The sequence below is a fragment of the Aricia agestis genome, chromosome 20 (assembly GCF_905147365.1).
Source record: "Aricia agestis chromosome 20, ilAriAges1.1, whole genome shotgun sequence".
Taxonomy (NCBI): Eukaryota; Metazoa; Arthropoda; class Insecta; order Lepidoptera; family Lycaenidae; genus Aricia; species Aricia agestis.
The window spans coordinates 387,303-408,143 of record NC_056425.1 but is presented as its reverse complement, the minus strand read 5'-3'; the positions used below and the strand labels follow the sequence as shown (position 1 = coordinate 408,143).

At 36.2% G+C, this 20,841-nt stretch overlaps 1 protein-coding gene across 3 annotated transcripts in view; it reads right to left on the bottom strand.

Moving 5' to 3' along the window:
- Positions 1-19,225, bottom strand: part of LOC121736983 (E3 ubiquitin-protein ligase AMFR-like) — a 49,745-nt gene extending 30,520 nt beyond the window's left edge. Inside the window, exon 1 of one of the 3 annotated variants that reach the window (XM_042128478.1) lies at positions 18,617-19,225. In XM_042128478.1, the coding sequence (XP_041984412.1) occupies positions 18,617-18,904 (288 nt within the window). In that variant the 5' untranslated portion in view covers positions 18,905-19,225. Of the gene's footprint in view, positions 1-8,473; positions 8,610-18,616 lie in introns of those variants that run through there. The other 2 variants (XM_042128479.1, XM_042128480.1) reach the window with 2 other exon arrangements.
- Between the last annotated feature and the right edge of the window lie 1,616 nt (positions 19,226-20,841).

Below are 20,841 nucleotides of genomic sequence, written 5' to 3'. Positions count from 1 at the left end.
TAATAGAGTAATAGCATTTGGTAAGTAACAATTTTTTCAAATTCTTTTTAAAGATATTTACATTAGTGTCACTAATACTCTTGGGAATTTTATTGTAAATTTTCGGGCCCATGCAGAAAACACTCTTTGCCATTATCTCTTTTCTACAGGTATGTACACATAGTTTGTCACCGTGTCGTCTATTTCTTACTACATTATTTGACAGTCGTGGGTAGAGGTGCAAATTACGTTTTACAAATAATGCAACCTCAAGTATATACAAAGATGGAAATGTGAGAAGTTGGTATTGTTTAAAAATTGGTTGACAGCTATCAGTACTTTTTAATTGAAACATCGCTCTTATGCAACGTTTTTGCATCTTAAATATAAATTCCTTATCTGCGGCATTTCCCCAAAAAATTATGCCGTACCTCATAACTGACTCGACTAAACCATGATAAGCAGTAATAAGTGTTTTAACGTTGACTGATAAGGATAGCTTACCTAGCGCATATGCAAAACTACTTATTTTTTTACCTAGTTCTTGTATATGTTTCTTCCAATTTAATTGCTTGTCTATTTCTAGACCTAAAAATCGTGTTGTATGTACTTCTTCTATTTTGTTATTATTATAATGTAGATTAATATTTAATGAATTTGAATTTCTTTGACTAAAATGTACTATTTTTGTTTTATTTAAATTAATTATTAAATTATTTCTATTTAACCATTCAATTAAAGAGCGTAATGAGTTATTAATATCACTTTCATACAAAATAATGTCTTTGCAGTTTACTGTAATTGTACTATCATCTACAAATAAACTTGTGGGTTGGTTAACCGCTTTTGGTAAGTCATTAATATAAATAATGAAAAAAAATGGACCTAACACAGTCCCTTGAGGTACTCCAATATCTATATTTCGCTGCGGAGATCTATATTTCACCTCAATTCTTTTTTTATTATTTATACGGCAAATTTCTGTACATTGACTTCTGTTATTTAAGTAAGATCGCATCAATTGTAAAACGTTACCTCTTATTCCGTAGGATTCAAGTTTTCTTAGTAATATTTTGTGATGTACATAGTCAAATGCTTGTGTCATATCGCAAAAAATAGCACAAACTGGAGTCCTATTATCAATTTCATGCATAATGTTTTTTAAAAAGTCATATATAGCCAGATTAATATTTTTATTTTTCCGAAACCCTTTTTGTTCGTCACATAAGATATTATTTTTTTCTAAGAAGTTATACATTTGGTTATAGAAATACTTCTCAAAAATTTTTGAAAACACTGAAACAAGTGCAATTGGCCTGTAAAACTCTTTTAACTCCCGGTTTTCTTTTTTAAAAAGTGGTTTAATGATCGTTAATTTAAGATCATCAGGAAAAATCCCAGTCGTTATACACTGATTAATTAAAAAGCAAATGTGAGGACAAATGTATTCGTTAACAGCTTTAATAATTTTAGTTGAAATACCGTCATACCCAACACTATGCGTATTTTTCAGAGATTTTATAATTTTATAAACATCTTGTGGAATACATGGAGCTAAAAACATTGAATTGTTATAAGATATACATGTATTATTTGAAATTAAAGTGTCATTTATTATTGGTTTCACTTTATCTATAAAGAAGTCATTAAATTCATTTGCAATTTCTTGGGGATCAGTAATATATTCATTATTATTATTTTTAATTCTTATAATCATCTCATTTGGCAAGTTTAAACGTGTTTCATTGATAAGTTCCCATATTGTTTTACATTTATTTTTTGATGTTAAAATTTTATAATTACTTTGTGCTCTCTTTGTTAATGAAATTATTTTCTTAAATAACTGACAGTATTTCCTATATTTTAAAATATTTTCAGGACTACGTTTATATCTAAGATTCAAAAACATTTTTCTTTTTTTACGACTGCAAATTTTTATCCCTCGTGATATCCACTTTGGTTTGCGAAGAATATTTATTGTAACATACTTTTTTGGGAAACATAGCTCGTAAAATAATTTAAATTCTTCGATAAAAGAATGATATGCTTGTGAAGCATCATTTGTTACATTATATAGCTCAGAAAATGACAGCTCTTTAATACATGACTTAAATTTTAAAATATTTTCAGTACAATAATCTCGCACTTCTTTGCGCCAATATTTTATTTGAGGAATTTTCTTTACTGGTAGTGTAATTATTTGAGCTGTGTGATCAGACAAACCAATTTCTCTCACTTCCGATCTACATGATTTTTTAAAATCATGTATAAAATTATCAATACATGTTTTGCTTGCTAGTCGAGTCGGTTGTTTTATAGCAATTTTTAAATTATAACTTAAGAGTATACATTCCAAATTTAACGTGGTGTTATTTGATTTTAAAATATCTATATTAATATCACCAGCTATAATAATATTTTTAAATTTAGATTGAAAATAATAATTTAAAATTTGGTCTAATTTATAAAAAAATGTTTGTAAATTATTATAATTAGGTATTCTATACATACAAATTATTAGTACTTTATAAAGAATTAGTTCTACAGCACAACATTCTATTACATTTGGTATAGATAGTTTCTTAACATAATGTACTTCATTCCATTCTAAATTATTCTTTACAAGGATGCAAGCTCCACCTCTTTTGCTAGCTCTACAGAAAGAAGCTGCTAGAGAGAAATTCTGTAAATGAAGGTACTGTTCTTGACCTTGTCCTATAAAATGTTCGGTAATACAGAGAACGTCAATACTAATCTTTTCTTCTTCTAATTCTTGAAGACTTACAGAAAGCTCATCCATTTTATTTAATAGTCCTGCAATATTCTGGTGCATAATAGATATACATTTATTGACGAAAGAACGATGAGCCTGATGCTTCTTCATATATTTCATTTTCTGATGATAATCCCTCAGATTCATAGTTATTTATTTGATTAAGAGATTTTTTATATTTATATATATCATTTATCTGAGTTTGTAGATCATCAAATATTTTGCTTATGCCATAATTATTAATCGAGCCAGAGCGACGGTGAAACATTCGAAAACTGTATTCCAAATTCTCATTTGAGTCCAATATGTATGCATTTTCATGAGTTGTGATGTCTAAGTATAAAAGATTATTAAATGTTTCGATTCTCCAGTTGAACATATCTTTGTAATAACCATATTTATAAGTAGGTAGGCAAATAATAACATTTGTATGTTGAATTTTATTCAGCGTCTCTCTGATAAATGTTATTAGGTTGAAGTAATCATTCGTTGCTTTAAAATCCTCATCGCCAATCAAGATGACACAGAAATCATTGGATGTAAAATCTGTTAATTTGTTTTCAATGCCTCTTAACAATTCACTTATCTTAGAATTTGTTTTAATATAATGACATATGTTTGTATAATCTTTTAAAGAATCTTGAGCGATGGGCAAAATTTTATTATGTTTATTTGTGCTAAGAATGCATATTTTTCTCTGTATCATTTGTTTGTTTTCGTCAACAGGAATTTTATTTATTTTAATCTGATCACGACATAGTTCTCCATTACCACAGATGTCATTAGTTTTATTTGTAGGGGAACATGATATTTTATGTTTAGTTCTGCCATTTTTAGAAACAATATTTTTATTTTTTGTGTTTTCATTATAATGTATAAGATTCCTGTTTTGTTCCGATAAGGCTTCAATTTGTTGTAGAGCATTATGTAATTCCGTTTCTAGCTCTCGTACTCGGTCTCTTAATCTGAGTATTTCAGTGGATTCTGCGTCCGATCCACCCTGTAAACTGTTTGCGCTTGTATTCAAGGAATGAATTCCATCTGGTTCACACTCATCTTCATTTGTATGTAATGACGCGTTTCTATGTTGTCTTCTAAATGTTATATTATTAGATAAGAAATTCATTTTACAAGTAGTAGGGGCCTTCTGTTGGTTTATACCAGTATATTTCTCGTACAAAAAGTGATTATGTGACGAGGTCTTGAACCATGGACTACTTGCACCTCGTTGGAGTAACTTAACCGTTGCGCTCCCCGATGTGTTACGTAGATGACTAATTTAAAGAACTGTTTGTGTTCTACGTTGTATTATGTGACGTCGCAATTATCGTTTTTGAATATTAGTTCATCCGTGGGTACCGACACAATTTATAAAAATATTTATAATATTTCTTTGCAATGTTCATAAAGAGAGATTATTTCACTTTGCTATTATTAAAAATTGTTACTTCAAGATATAGTGTTTCTGGTAAGTATTGATATTACTAAATTCACTGATTATTTATAAAATAATTTAAAAATTTAGATGGAGTTCTGGAAAATTTTTCACTTTGAGTTTGTATTGTTTAGCACTTATTGATTGTTTCACAAACAATTGTACATAGTTATCACTTCACTATACACTTAGTTTTTCACTTTTTGTTTGATTTTTTATTAATTTTATATTTTTATTTATCTAATAATTGCGGAGCTGATGTTTACACTTTGTTTGACAGCTGTCCAACCTTTTCGATGAGGCCGTTAATATGAGCCCAAATATGAAACCTCCACTTTGGGTTCATACGAAGCTCGATTCCTATAGAATCCAGGTGATGCTGCAGCAGCAGCATGTAAATATTTACTGTTTCTACTTTATACTTTTATACTTTATTTCTTACTGGCTGTCGCAATTAAAATGCGCCCAAACACGAAACCTCTCCTCTTAGTTGGCGAGGAGTTGGATATCCTGTTGATTACCAGGCGATGCTGCAGCACCAGGTCAACTTTCCATTATTATGTGTATACGTATATTGTATATTCACTAATGTGACGAACTAGAATGAAATATAAAACCCATAAAACGACTTGTATAACATACAATCATGTCAGTGCTTGTCATAATACATAGACCATAAGTCTATGTATTATGACAAGCACTGACTTGATTGTATTAGAAATATGGTATGAAAGTATGTAGAGTTTTTGAGGTGAATATAAGATATTATACAGACCACGGTGTTTTCTTCACGACTACAAGTTGCTAACGGCCTTTCATGAACCAGATAAACCCTAATTGTCCAGCACTGATCAGGCTGATGATGATGAATTATAGCTAAGAACACTCTCGATCATGTCAGCTTTCAAACAAAAAAAACTAGATCAAAATCGGTCCACCCGTTTGGATGCTACGATGCCACGGACAGATACACACACAGACAAATAGACAGACAGACAGACAGACACGTCAAACTTATAACACCCCTCTTTTTTGTCGAGGGTTAAAAAGTAATAACAATCGAAAAAATCGAAACTCTAATGTAAGATGATACCACCTCTTATAGAAAGAAGTCTGGGCAAGCATTACCGCGATGTAGGAGACGCACGGCGCCATCTATTATGCATTTTTGGAACTAACTTAATTTGAACTTTACGCATTTTCACCCCCTTACAACCCTTTTTTCCAGTAAAAAAAGTAGCCTATGTCCTTTCTCAGGCTTTAGACTATCTGTATACAAAATTTCATTACAATCAGTTCGGTAGTTTTGGAGTGAAAGCGAGACAGACAGACAGACAGATAGACAGACAGATAGAGATACTTTCGCATTTATATTATTAATATAGATTTATACCCGTGCGAAGTCGGGGCGGACCGCCAGTTGACCATAAGTAATATAATCGGTCAGCCTTTACTTATCTAATGGTATGACATCTAATTAAAATTTTAATCTGGTAACAAAGAATGATTAGTTTTATAATATTATGTTGCTATCGCGAAGTGTACTGTAGGTTATGTTTTGACGGCAAGTACAAATTCCGATTATTGCACTTATTTTCCTGTAGATTTTTGATAATTTATATCAACAAAATCTAATCTCTGTCTGGCTTAGTTGTTTGATTTCAGTCCCAAAAGCACCTACTTAAATCTATTTTATTAATACCTGTTTATTATTTACAGTGTTAAAGCTATGTAGGGTCTTCCTTAGTAAGTAAACTATCAAGTATGTATCTACTCACACATAAGGGTTTTCAAGGAACGAATACCGATGAAGATGATCAGCCTTCGTATAATTTTAATTTAGATAAAATATAACAAATTGTAGTGTTGCTAATAATTGTTTGACGCATGACCCTTATGGATTATGATAATAGATAATGATGGTGATTCTACAGTTATAGGATCTCTATAGATGGCCTTAAGCTCAGTAGACCGTCACCTTGACATTAGTGTTATGTCACTGTCACGTTATGCCCATGCGCATGTTAATGCCGTAACTCGTCGGTTTCACAATCGGCAATGGTCTCCGTCTACGTCTCAAATGGCCTTTGATTAATTATAATATAAATTTTAAAATTAACGCTTTTGGAGGTAAAATTAGAGGCCCAACGTAGATTCTAATCTACCTAGCCGTTTTCGGCTTCGGTACAACGTAGATTGTACATAGTATAGACTATAGACTAAAAGTATTTGGATAATGAAGATGTTTGTGTATCCCCCCTTAAAAGCGGTTGTGACGGAGTACCGATTATTAAGTGGGTAGAGAGTAGAGTGTAGTAGGAGGAGATAGGGGTACGCATCTTAGATGGGAGTATTTTTGTTATGAGATCATCGCCCCGAGGAAATAAATCCCCATCCCAGGATGGTGAATGATGGTGGTGAAATTTGATGATGAATAAACAAAACGACAATTTGTTTATTCATCGATATTCATTCGGGATTCGGGTATTACAAGAATGGACTAAAATGATTTCTTAAGTTATATCATGAGTATCACTCATGAATCATGATGATATAATTATGACACTAATATACGGATTTTTGTCGCGTCCACCCGTGAGTGTGACCACGGCCGCTGTAAAACAGCCGAAACGTCGAGATTAATAATTAATTAGTGCTTCGCGACAAAAATACTAAGTGTTTCAAGTTTCAACCTATAATACAATGGAGCAAACTTAAGATTCGGAAAGTTTCAGCGATAGAGCACGAGTTTCTGTAGTTATAGTCATAACTTGAATGATTTCAGCAACACAATAATATATAGTACTGTCTGTATACATATTACATATAGCTATCATCAGAAAGTCATGTTCACTCAGCACAATCTGCTGACTAATGCAAGCCACTGGTAAAATTCGGTGCTCTTAATGTGCTGCTCTAGCTAAACTTAAAACAGATTTCAATCTGTCTTGATCCAACGTATAGTTATCACTAGTCAATTCGTCATGCTATTATATGATACTGATTATGATAATAACATAATATAATAATAGATTAATTATTGATCTGACAAATAATATATGTAATTAATTACTAATTTTAATTAATAAGTAAATAAAAAAAAAACTCACTTCTTTTGGTAAAAAAATTGTACCCGTGCGAGTTTCTTACGCCGGTTCTTCTCGCCGGCTTAGTTCCAGAACCGGTGGTAGGCATCAAGACTGTTTGAAAAATTGAGTTTGAGTTTATTACATCAATGACTCGTCTCTTCTTTACATAGAGCTGCTGTATTTACAAGTAAATATTTTTCGCACGTAATTTTCATAATTATATGACTCATGTAATGTCTGGTGGAAAACCAGGTAATAATGAAGAGTATAGGCAGACCTTAAACAGTCGGAAAGACTCTGGACTCATAATCTGAATTTATATTAATAATTCAGAATATTCCGAACTATCAACCAACATCAGTATATATAATACTTTGGTTTTTAGGGTTGCGCATCCAATGGAAAAACGGAACCCTATTACTAAGACTTTCCTGTTCTATGTCTCTCTCCAATCTCCATGAACCGCGATAGCTAGAACCTACAGTTGAAATTTTCACAAAGTATTATGCATTTCGGTCGTCGCTACTTCTGATCATGAATTTCTAATTGTAAGAATGTTTCCGGGTGTTTTCACCCGTGTGAGGCCAGCCGTAAGTTTCCGGAATTTAAATTATGAATTCATGAGCTTTTCCGGTCGAAAACTAATGAATTATGAAGGGTAGTGGGTACATAGTACATACGTCATAACTCATAGGTATACGTGGTCAAACGTAGTTACGTGGCGGTCGACGCGACATTGTAAAGTCAAGGACGGCGGCTTTGCCAACTCGGCTGGGGCCACCATTGGAAAACAATGACACGTTGAACATTAAAAACAATGATACTCCGACGCTGACGCAAAATGCCGTTAGAAAAAGTATTTTTAGCGGTAAAAATATCCTCAAAACTTGTATTACAGACTGTATGGTAGTACAGTTTTGTTTGACAAAATGCCGTTAGCTGTCACAATAATAGGAATAAGTAATGATTCCGAATTAAATATCAACAACAATGTATATATTTTGTTGTTTTTTTAAGACAGAAACATTACAACGCGGTAGTGAGGGGTATTCTAGTACCGCACGCGGCACGACAAAAAACAAAATAGTACACCTGTCAAGTACAAGATCTTAAATGCAAAAGAGCCAACGGAATTTTCCATGCTTTAACACAATTTTATAAAAAATATTATTCTTTCGCACGATAATAAGGAAATACCTGTTATTCGCGATCACTATAGTAGATGCACAATAGGAATTTCTGAATCTGCGTTCACTGTAGTAGATTCATAATCTGAATCTCTAGCGCAGACTTCGGAAGACGGAGTTAGAATGGAGGAACGCCGTAGGATGATCACGGGACTTGGAAAAAATGAAACGCACTCACCACGTCACAGACAAAGGGTTGAGTGAGTCAGGAGAGTCAGCTGTTGGTAATAGTTCCACATGGCTTGACGACCTTTCTGACGGATGATCATAAAAATTTACTCATAAGTCATAGGCATATGGCAGGCCTAAGATATTTGGCCGGGTTATGTCGAGTCAATACTCAATGCTAATCGTGATCCGTCGGCTGGGCCTCGACCAAATTACGTTGGTCCGTCATATATACATAATATATCCATCACACCCAAACCGTTGAACCGAATTTACTGGCTATATGGAGATATCGAGTCCAGGAAAGGACATAGGATACATTTTATCCCGGAAATGTATGATTCTCGCGCGATGAACGAATTTTGGTGCAACGGAGTTGCGGGCGTCATTTAGTACTCCATATTTAAACGAGAAAATAACAAAGATTATGTTTTTCAGAATTCAGAACAGACGCACAAACTGATACGCATTTGACCCGTCTAAACTTTGGTTATTGGGACAAATGTTGCTCTACAAATAAATGGACAGTCAATAAAGGCGTATTGTTGACATTATGTAACGAATATCACATGGTACTTGCCAAGAATTTATTATTTTTTTACATCTAGACACGCGGTAGCGTGACAAGCCAAGTTCTAGTATAACAGAACTGGCGAGCAGCAATCGTGTGAAATATTACACGAACCATTTTTTATCAGAATTAAAATGTTCAATTACTTGTTGAAATGACTGATGTAATGAAAACTGGCCAAGTTAAATCTAATCTGCTTTAAGATCTCACATTATTTAAATAACAGCAATTGTTATAGATATTTAATAAAGCAAAGAAATACACTTTATTATTTGTTCATAATGTTATTTGGTTCCTATAAATACATGTATAATTTCGATTTTCCGTAGAACTTGGCACTCATTTAGATCTCCATTCTTTTTACGGATAAGTCCTTAGACAAGCATAATGTTTGTATTGAACTTGGCTCTCCTTTTTTACATTTATATTTTTGGTGGGATCTAGTATAATGGCCGGTTTACACTTTTCTACTCTAGTATTACTGGAATAATCTAAACGAGCACTGGAGTGCATTTGAATACAATTCAGTTCATTCCAGTGCATTCCAGTACCCATTTATTCCAGTAGCAATCCGGCTCTGAATTGGATTAATGTAAACCCGCTATAACACGCGTAAATTAAATAGACACCTTTCTAAGAAACTTCTATGGAAACAGGTGCAGAGTTAATTTCTGCATGTTTTACGCGATAATTGACTTCATACTGTGTATCTGGTAGGTACCAAGACGAACGTATTTTCACGGATTCCTCACAATTAACATAGTTCGTGCGGTTTTATCAAAACAACAATGTGAGCCAAACGTTCAGAATTTAAATAATATAATATGGGCCCGATTACACCTACCGAGTAGAGTGGCGAGACAGTGCAAACAGACAATGAGGGTTTTCGATATATCATTCGCCACCAGAGGGACGGTAGGGTCTTTCGTGTCAAATGTCGTGTCAGACAGACATTATATGACAGCTATATCGTGATATTATGTGGAAGCAATTTCGTGACATACGACAGCTGTTTGAGACGACAATTGATACGATAGATCCTACGGCTACATAGCGCCATAAAGCACTGTCTCGCCATTGTCTTGCCCACTCGGTATTTGCTACTCGGTAGGTGTAACGAGGCCCTATGTCTGTTTACTCGTGTCGTGTGTGACGCCGCGTGGCGATCGTCCAACTACTTTTACTAGGTACGTATTATAATTCGCAAGTTTTGAAAACATTACAGAAATAGAGCATAGACAGCGGGGGGCTTTTCGTGTCGCTTGAGTAAGCATGTATGATACATGGGTTTTATACTTGTATACCATACACAAGATTAGCTAGTTCATACACGCAAAATCCGGAGACCGTATAATACGGCGTTTGTTAATGAAATAACAACACTATGTGACGAATTTCATCATAATCGATCCGAAGCTTTCCGTTAACGCGATGCAAATGAACATTTATTATTATTGTAATTGTAGTATTATACATGGGTTTTTACTCTCATAAATATTTGTTTTATACATGTAGGAAAATTAGTAACTCGTTACTCGGCCTCTGTAAGTAGCGTGGGCAAAATGTACTTGTTTTTCTTTATAAGGTCGCTTAGTTAGTGCGGTCTGAGCAATTCACTTAGTCATTCAGACACCAAACGTGTAGAATTGCTAAAAAGGCTGTCGATTTAATATAAACGAGGCGACTAATTGAAGTCGCTAAGTCTGCCTGTGTATGGAGTCCTTCAGGGAACAACACGTCATGAAGCAATTATAATACTCCCCGCACCGGTTTCGGTGACGGTGGCCAGTTTCATTGAACAGGCGATTTGGGTATGGTGGTTTTTTGGTCCTGATCAAACTTGGTAATAGGGTTTCCAACGTGGAAATCGAACCCGCTACCTCCGAGTCAAGAGCCACGGCCCACGCTCCAAGCCACTGGACCATGGAGGCGTTAGATTAGCCCATATGTATTCACAATTTCACACCAAAACTTTTGACTTTTTAAATGCCTTACATAAGTGGATTTGTTGCGTAACTTCTACAATAACGAGGAGAAAGTCCGTTTATATACAAATCAGCTATGTATATTTCATTGGAAGATTTCTGACAACATTCGATAGCTAAATATCCAATAGTAAGACAAACATTGAGAAGCATCCAAGCATTGCGCAAGGGAAGAAAGATTTCAAAATATTTTATGACAAAAAGTTTTCATTTCAACCTCATACAGTATGGGATCTTCAAGGCACTGTTAATGAAATCATCTTCAAGAAAATCTTTAAAGTCTAAAATATATTGTTTACAACTCGAAATAAATACAAAAAGCCGTTGTTATAACGGTGCCAATATAGTCGTTCTACCACAAAATAGATAATAATATAGTAGATAATAGCACTAGCTATATCTCAATATGCAAATGTTTTGCCAACAACAAGCAACATACCCAGCAAACGACCTCGGAAGTACAACAACCGACAGAGCAATAAACTACAAGTTAAAATGTTGACCTCTGCAAATAGTGACACGTCAGATCTTATATATGTATGAAGCACAGAAAACGTTAAGACATCTTGAGACAAGTATTCCTTTTTGCCTTAAAAAGGCCTCATTTCTTCTCATGACTTAAATAAAGAGCCTTATATAGTCTATAGCCCTTTAGTAGAGCATGGTAGAGCGATAGCCTCAAGCAATTGATAGGGTTTCGGCGAATGGTTTTGGTGATAAACGATTCATCAAAATGGATCAAAATGGACCTTCAATCAGACAGATTACGTGGGAGAGCCATGCTTCGGCACAAATGGGCCGGCTCGACCGGAGAAATACCACGTTCTCACAGAAAACCGGCGTGAAACAGCGCTAGCGCTGTGTTTCGCCGAGTGCGTGAGTTTACCGGAGGCCCAATCCCCTACCCTATTCCCTTCCCTACCCTCCCCTATAACCCTATTCCCTCTTAAAAGGCCGGCAACGCACCTGCAGCTCTTCTGATGCTGCGAGTGTCCATGGGCGACGGAAGTTGCTTTCCATTAGGTGACCCGTTTGCTCGTTTGCCCCCTTATTTCATAAAAAAAAACACCAGTCAACAATGAGGGCCAGGGCCTGTACCACGAAACGGTTTTGAGCACACAAATAAATCAAGATTGATTTTGATTTATTTCTGTGGTTTTGAGACTCAAACAATCGTACGAGAATGTTGCGTTCTACTCTAACAAACGTGAAATGCCGTTGTTAGAGCAGGACGCGGCATTCTCGTCCGATTGTTTAAGTCTCAAAACGCTTTCGTAGTAGGCCTACTGAATACTGATTACACCAGCTGCCGAGTAGACTGGCGGGACAGTGCCCTCTGCCGAGCATATCCATACTGCACTTGGCCGAGAGCACTGTCTCGTCTAGTATGAGCTCCGTGGTCTCGTCACTCAACTCGGTAGGTATAATGCCCTGACTTAGCGTTGGCTATTGACCAACAGCAGGCCTCTGCACTGGTACTAGACCTCTTAGTTCTAAACATAGAGTCAGTAATTCATTATTTTAATAATGTAGTCAGCTATGGTAATCAGTATGTGACTGACTAGACAATAGTGCGAACTGTAAACGAAGTGATCACGTCAGCATGGGAATAGGTCATTGTCTTATCTTGGAATGTTTACCAACAGCTCTTAGAGGATTGTGTGTGGAACAATTAAAATTTGAATACGGATTAGAACATAAGTGTTCATTACTTCATACAATTAAGGTAGGTATGTGCGCTTAGAGGTCACTGTTAAAGAAGCAGCGCAGAAAGTGTTACTTTACTTCTAGCCCCTATGAAAAAAGCCCCAACGTCATGAATTTCCCCGTTCAATAATTTAAAAATGTTAACTATCAGCGCTGGTGCTTTTTTGTTACAAAACCAGATCTTTTTGGGACACTAATCGCATAAGTTCTTAATGTTTATGTTTGTAAACAAGTCCTAAAGGGCTTAGGCCTTCGACCTTACCATTACAGGCTGCTCATAGCTAGGTCACTTGGCAAAACTGGAAGGTGAATGTGTTGAATATCTATCAAGAACGTTCAATAGCTGCGAATGAGGTACCACCGTCTGCCTACCTAGCATACGCCAACGAGATATCTCACTCTCGAGATAATTAAATTTTGACATTATGAGATGTCAAAATCTCGACATTATCTCGACCAAACTCTATAAAAATGTGTTATTTCGATGATAGATCTACGCGAGAAAAAATGTTTGTCATGCTAGGGTCAATAGAGATGAAGAGACAAACCATCAAACATCGAGAAAACATGTAGAGTGAGATATCTCGTTGGCGTATGCTAGGTAGGCAGATCGCTTTCTATCTACCAATCAAGATCCGTCTGATCACTGATCTACAAATAGTTTGTGTATTGTGCACCCCGCTCTCTCCTCGTCCCACCAATCGTGGAACCCTGGAACCACTTAACTCGAACCCTGTACCTTCCCTTTCATTTTCGCTCAACGACCCAAAGTTGTGTGCATATAACTGACATCGGACTATTAAATAGAGTGAAATGTTCAAAGTGTTTTCAAGTGTATATCAGCGACCTTGACTGGCAGGAGTAATAGCCGATAGCCTACCAAGGTTACCTTTGAGATGGAAGGTGAACTGCCATTTGATGAAGGTTTGAGGACTTTTGGATAAGAAACCCGTTCCTTAAACTTGCCACTGTCATTTTATTGGGCGAGCATTTAATATTGTCCCCCATAAAAATATTTGTACAAAGAGTAATTTGTCTTTATCTGGCACATTGGAATCATCACATGACAGACAGAGACAAGGCACCTGAATACGAAGCGTACTGCGTAATATCTTTATTTAAAGGGTTATATGAATGTGATTTTGCGCTGGTTTTCACAGAAACCGTTGGTCATCACCTGGGTAGCGGATTTACCCAATTACTTAGTATTCTGTATTATCGAGGTTTCCATTGTTTTTATACGTATGCAAATAAACATTTTAAGTTGATACATTTTGCATGCATTTCTACAGTTAAGAGACACGGTGATCTTCATAAAGTAGGAATTAAAAATTTTTTTATGGATGACTAAGAAAAGCGGTCCAGGAAACATTTAAATATCTACTTTGTGACTTGTGATCCTTGTGATACAGACTACAGTAGTTGCAGACTTTGGATGTGTGGTGAATGGTTCATGTGTTTATAATACTGGATATACTATTTATTATTATATTTCTCGTCTCTCGAATGTTCTTCCAATTATAGGTAGCGAAAGCGGCGCGTGCGCGGAAAAAGTAGAGACGTCGGACCTGCCGAGTGCCGAGAGCCGTCTACAGTCTACACGGCCAACACAACTTATTGCATCATATTAATATAAGTAGAACATCATTGTTGAAGACAGAATAATTTTTAGCCCAGGGAGCCTTATTATATTATTATTTTGTGCCCCTTTTGCCACGCCCAACGGAGACCAGTCATCGAGTTTCGCATGGACCCCAGGGGCTACCTGGACCACTATGGGAATTACGGATTTAGCCTATAGATACTATCTCAGTCACTGCTGGACAAAGGCCTCCGCCAAGGTCCTCTGTCATACCCCTTATTCTTAAAATATCTCGTAATGATTTGACGCTACATTAGTTAACACTAACAATCAACAGACGTGCGTAAACGGAGATTATAAAGCAATTAATACTATTAAAACGACTATTAAGTATTAACCGAATGCAATTAACATTATCATAACAATCTTACAATAGGTGTAAGACGTCATCCAGAACTCAAGACTGTAGTGGCTTTTGCTACCGGAACTATAGGTCTAAGTACCAGAATCTGATGGTCGACTTCCATCCAAATGGACGTACGTACCTACGTAATTTTTACTATGTTTCGTTAAATATTGTACGTATAGTACCTAATACCTACGTTGAAATGTGACAATTTCAGTCAACCATTGGCGGCAGTGCCGTAAATGACCTTTTTTGCGCCCTGTGCGAGCTTATATTTAACTGCACCCTTGTTTTTTAACTGACTTCCAAAAAGGAGGTTATATGTTCGGCTGTGGATATTTTTTACTACATTGGAAAACATCTCTGGGGCCTAGCGGGAAGTACTTATCGGGAGCAATTCAAAAAAATAAGAGTCTGCTTGGCTTGGCTGGCCATTCTTGCGCCCCCCCAGAGTCTACGTCCTGTGCCTGGGCACCGGTGGCACCGCCCTATTTACGGCACTGATTGGCGGCGTGCGAAGCACAGAAACACCAAAGAATTTATTTTCAATAAAATAGAACGCAGTAACGTCTATTAAATGCCCTAACTCTAGTAAGCTAAGCCCTAGGAATCCAGAACCTATATAGTAGGTACTAGATATATATTATATTTCTTTCGCCGGTTATTCTAAAGGGCGTAAAGCCGACTTATACGTGCCGAAGCATTACTCGGCCGCGGTAATTCAAGTGGTTTTACAAAATATGTTACATTTAAAGTGTTAAAAATAGACAAGTGTGTGCACTGTGTGTGTTAGTGTTTGTATTAAGTTCATTAATATTAGCATTTATAATTCAGTTATTTCAGCCGCCAGCAGTTTACATAACTTTGTGACTTTGTATGTACTGTGTAATGTTTTCTATAAAGTATAAAACAAACACACTTCCCTCCTGAACATGAATAATTTTATAACCAGCTGACAAGGTATGTAACCCCATGTTGTTATTTATTGACTTTTTTACCTAGTTCCAATATAATAAAGAAATGTAAAAAATATGAGATATAAAGCACAATACATTATACATAATATTATATTTATTTATTTAGACTGGGTTGCACCAGAGGCGTGGGTAAAGTTAAAGTTATGGTTATAGTTAAGGTAAATTTAACTTTAACTTTACCCGGAGAAATTGACAGATGACAGCTGATCCAACAAGGTTATACATGCGCGTGGGCGTGGGCGCTGCTGGTAAAGGAGAACTGTCAAAAATTGCGGCTTTTGTATGATGACAGTGTTAGTTCCTTTTTTCGCCACATGCATTTAAAACCTTGTCGAGCTCTATGGTTATAGTTAAATATGGCGTCTTGATGGCGTCCATTTTTAACTTTACCCAAAGATTTGACATTTTGCACTGTAGTCAAAGTTAAAGTTAAAGGTAGTTGGTGCAATCCAGTCTAACCTTTTTTTCCGAATTATCTGTTTTGCAGTGTTATGAGGATTTTCTTGTTATATAATATAGTCTCTTAATTCGGTGTGCCTGTTGGCAAAGGCCACCTCCAGCTCTTTCCAGTATTTTCTATCCTGTGCTACTCTTGTCCAGTAGGGTCCAGCAGTAAGTTTAATTTCGTCTTCCCATCTCATGGCGGGTCGACCTCTTGTCCTTTTGCCATCTCTCATACCACATATTATATTTAAAAGGGTTTAAATCATTGATTCCCAAAGTGGTCCAGATGGACCCCCAGTCTACGGGAGCCTGACACGTATCTACGCTTGCGGGGAAAAAAATGGGGGTCCACAAGTCGTTAACAGGGGTCTATATAAAGGTGACCCGACTTGACTACTCTATGTATTATAGGCAGCCCGGCACGAATGGGCCGGTTCGACCGGAGAAATACCACGGGCTCACAGAAAACTGGCGTGAAACAGTGCTTGCGCTGTGTCTCGCCGAGTGAGTGAGTTTACCGGAGGCCCAATCCCCTACCCTTTTTCCTTCCCTACCCTTCGCTATTATCCTATTTCCTTTAAAAGGCTGGCAACGCACCTGCAGCTCTGCTGATGCTGCAAGTGTCCATGCGGCGACGGAAGTTGCTTTCCATCAGGTGACCCGTTTGCTTGTATGCCCCCTTATTTCATATGTTTAGATCTTTCTACAATGAGGTACATGATATATATATGATATAATATATTAAATTTAGAAGAATGATCTTTGTGGTCAGCACAATAAAAAATAATTTTAAAACAAAATATGTAATAATGGAAATTACAAAGGTATTTATATCATTAAGAAAAGTGACAATTTTTGTTGCTACATGTTCATCAGTATTTATACTTGATTGGAACTCCTCCACCATTTTATTTTAAAATCGCATCCGGACCGCCGGCGCAAGATGAACTTCTTTAAAAATTTATTTCGGTCTCGGCATACTTACTGTAGCAACAAAAATTGTCACTTTTCTTAATGATATTTAAATACCTTTGTAATTTCCGTTGAATATTAATCTTTTCTTTGAATTGCGGGCTGTCAAAAAACTATTTAATTATTGTTGACCACATATAAAAACAACAGTTTTAGCCTTCGTGTAGTGCAATTGGGCAAATACTACCTTGACATTTTGTTAAAATATTATTTAGCTTAAGTATATACAAATTTGTTATTTCACAACCCTGACCACAAGGCAACATCTACAGCAGGAGTTCCCAAACTTATTTTGTCTACTGCCCACTTGTAGTGCTAGCACGGCGACCAGCGGAAATGCGAAAGTATGGAAAAACTGTGGAAATAAACCTAAGGTGCCGTTCCGATCTTTTTTCGTTCCGAAAAATTCAATTAAAATGCCACTTTATGACAGACTAGTCACAAACTGTGGAGACAAACTTAAGGTGCCGTTCCGATCTTTTTTAGTTCCGAATAATTCAATTAAAAGCCACTTTATGACAGACTATAGTTCTAAAAATTCAAATAATATCCTACATTATGACAAATACTATAGTGCGAAAAAAGATCGGAACGGCACCTTAGGTTTATTTCCACAGTTTGTCCATACTTTCGCATTTCCGCTGGTCGCCGTGCTACCGCTACTTGTGAACAAATTATGTTGTTCAATTTAGCCATATTCAGGGTTGGCATTTGAATCACGCATTTTAGGGAAAGGGGAGGGAACGGTGGCATTTTATAGGGGTTAGTTACCCCTTTCAAATGACACCTGATTTGTGTCTAGGAGATGAATAGTTTTTTTTTTAATACGTGTTTGAAGTTATGTGTGACGTAACATTATTTTTTGTTAACGTGTCTTTAATATTAATTTTTCACTATAGTTACGTTTTGTTTTACGCGTTATTTGTTGTAAAATGTTTTTAAGTGTCATAAATATAAGAACAGTATACAATTCTTAGGTAATTAATTATAGCAATGTATCACTCAGTGTTGGCCCAATACGACTTGGTTGGGTTAGGTTAGATGGCTAAGGCGGGAGCGTACCGAAGCTTCCGCCTTAGCCATCGTGGTTATTTTTTGTGAACCACCCAGAAATAGGAGCCCCGCTTAGCAGGGCTCCGTCGACTAATAATTGAAGCCAGTTGTTATTGTAATAGTGCAATTAAACCTTTAGTTAGTTTGCCAGGGTGCAAATAAGTGCCTATAATAACATGCCGCACAAGACCTTCAGCGCCGACAAGGGGGCGTTATCGCCTACTTTGGGAAAGGCTGATCTACAGTTTTCTATCAATCTACTGTCTGTAACTCGGTCGTTGAACTTACCCACATACACAGGGGCTCCTGCATCATGAACGTGACCACATCGAGCACAAACTCTGTGCTGTTCTTGTTCTCATCTGGCAGAACCCCCTCGAGAGTCGCTTCCACGAGATTTTCACTGTTAGAACTTTCTACCCCGTCTTGTCTCTGGAGGGTCGCGTTCGCCTTCCAATTCGGGTCACTAGTCACATTCACAGCGTAGTACACGGCTATCGATAGTAGGAGAATACTCCCCGCGGAGTAAGCCTTGAGATTCGGCAAGGGCAGCCTGTCCACGAGTGTTACGGGCATGATTGACCGATATACTTTACGTTACGCGCTAACAGCCGGCCCGGCAGAACTTTCTCTGCATCGAAATATCGAGTAAACGATACGAACGCTAGATACTCGGTAGCGAAAACAACAATACCAAAACAACACGGGTGAATCACATTGTCTGAATTACAACAAATGGCATGTAACAACTAACAACACTCGACACTCGTTTCGACAACTGTTTGACAGAATTCAGAAATCCAAATATGACCTCACTCCGATCATGTCTCAGACCAGTAACTATTGTTGTTTATTGCGAAAACATCCAATGGTTGAAGAGGTTTTTATCAAAACCAATCAGCGTTTAGGAAAACAGGAGATTGCCAACTTGGCATTGGTTGTTTTTGTACATAAGTGGCTGTCAGTTGCATGTCAGCTGTTATCGATCATTGACTTTTATAAATGGACGCGGCATAATGGTCTCTACCAAATCAAAACACATGCAAAATACTGTGGCCGGTCCGCCATTTTATGTTCCGGTTCGCCGAGGTACATAAACTGTCAAAGTTTCGTATTATAGGGATGTCGAAATTAAAAGAAAATATCGATATTTGAATAAATATCAATATCGGTCTCGATATATCGCGAAAAAAATATCGATATATCGGTCAAATTTTTCGACCAATTTGCTTTTTTTTAAATTAATTTATAGTCCGTCAAAAAAGTGAAGAAATTAAAAAAAGTTTGTCCTTGGATCTGTACGTTTATATTTTTACTAAAATTTTTGTTATTTTACCGATGGCTTGACTTCGTATGTGCTAATTTAGTTAATAATTAGACAATAAATAAGATTTGTAATAGAATAAAATATAACATGGCTTGATTTTCGATATTTAATCCACATAGAAATTAGTAGATTTGACGTTTAGTGATTTTTATCGAATTTAAAAAAATATAAGGTGAAGAATCTGATCATTTATTTAAAAGATTTTAACCTTAATAGCTCACTTATAACATATTACTTATCGATATCCTCGACAAATATCAACCGAGTGTCCCATCACTATAGACCGCCATGTTTAGTTCTTGGCAATATGGCGCCGGACACACTTTTTTGTAGTTATGTCGCTTCCATCTGTTTCCTTATTCATTGTTATCGACTAAGCTAAGTACCGGTAAACCGGGGTGAATAGAATTTAAGGGGGTAATAGGAAAAAATCTTAGAACAAGTTTTAATGTTTTTTGTGGCAAACTCGGTATCCCCAGTAAAAAACCCGAAACTTTATTATCATTGTGTTGATATCATTCTCCTTAGTCTGGCAATTTTTTATGTGTCTACATCGCTAAAACTGCCAAAATTTAATTTCAAAGTTGACAACAAAACGAGTCGTTGTAGACGAGCGAGTTTGAACCGCCGTATTTCGGTGAATTTTGGTTATAATAGCTTATAGCGACCGTGCAGAGCGATGACACTGCCACTAGTGACGAGTAGCCGAAACTTTTACGAAAATTTTATTGACAAGCTCAAGTCAAGCTATGGAAATTAAAGGATTTCTTGAGAAATTAGAGTATTTTCAAGCATTGTTGTATTCCCGGATGTTCTAATACATACAAGAAAAATAAAGGCAAATCGAACGATCTAAAATTTTACTATTTTCCTGCCAAAAGTATTCACATGCCATGGCTTATTGAAAAACGAAAGAAATGGATAAAAGTCGGTAAAACATACGTAAGTACTTAAAAAGTTCCATGAATGTTATGTGTAGACTCGTAAAAACACTGAATTTTGTAGATTATAACCGTAAATTTATTTAGATGAACACAATATGAACCTAACTTATAATCGTTGCTTCTTTCAGTAAACATCCAAACTGGCTTCCAAGTTCCATCTAAATTTTACTATGCACCGCTCATTTAATTGTCCAAGATCGGAAGATCCTGTACACCCGGCATATAATATACCTACCTACAAT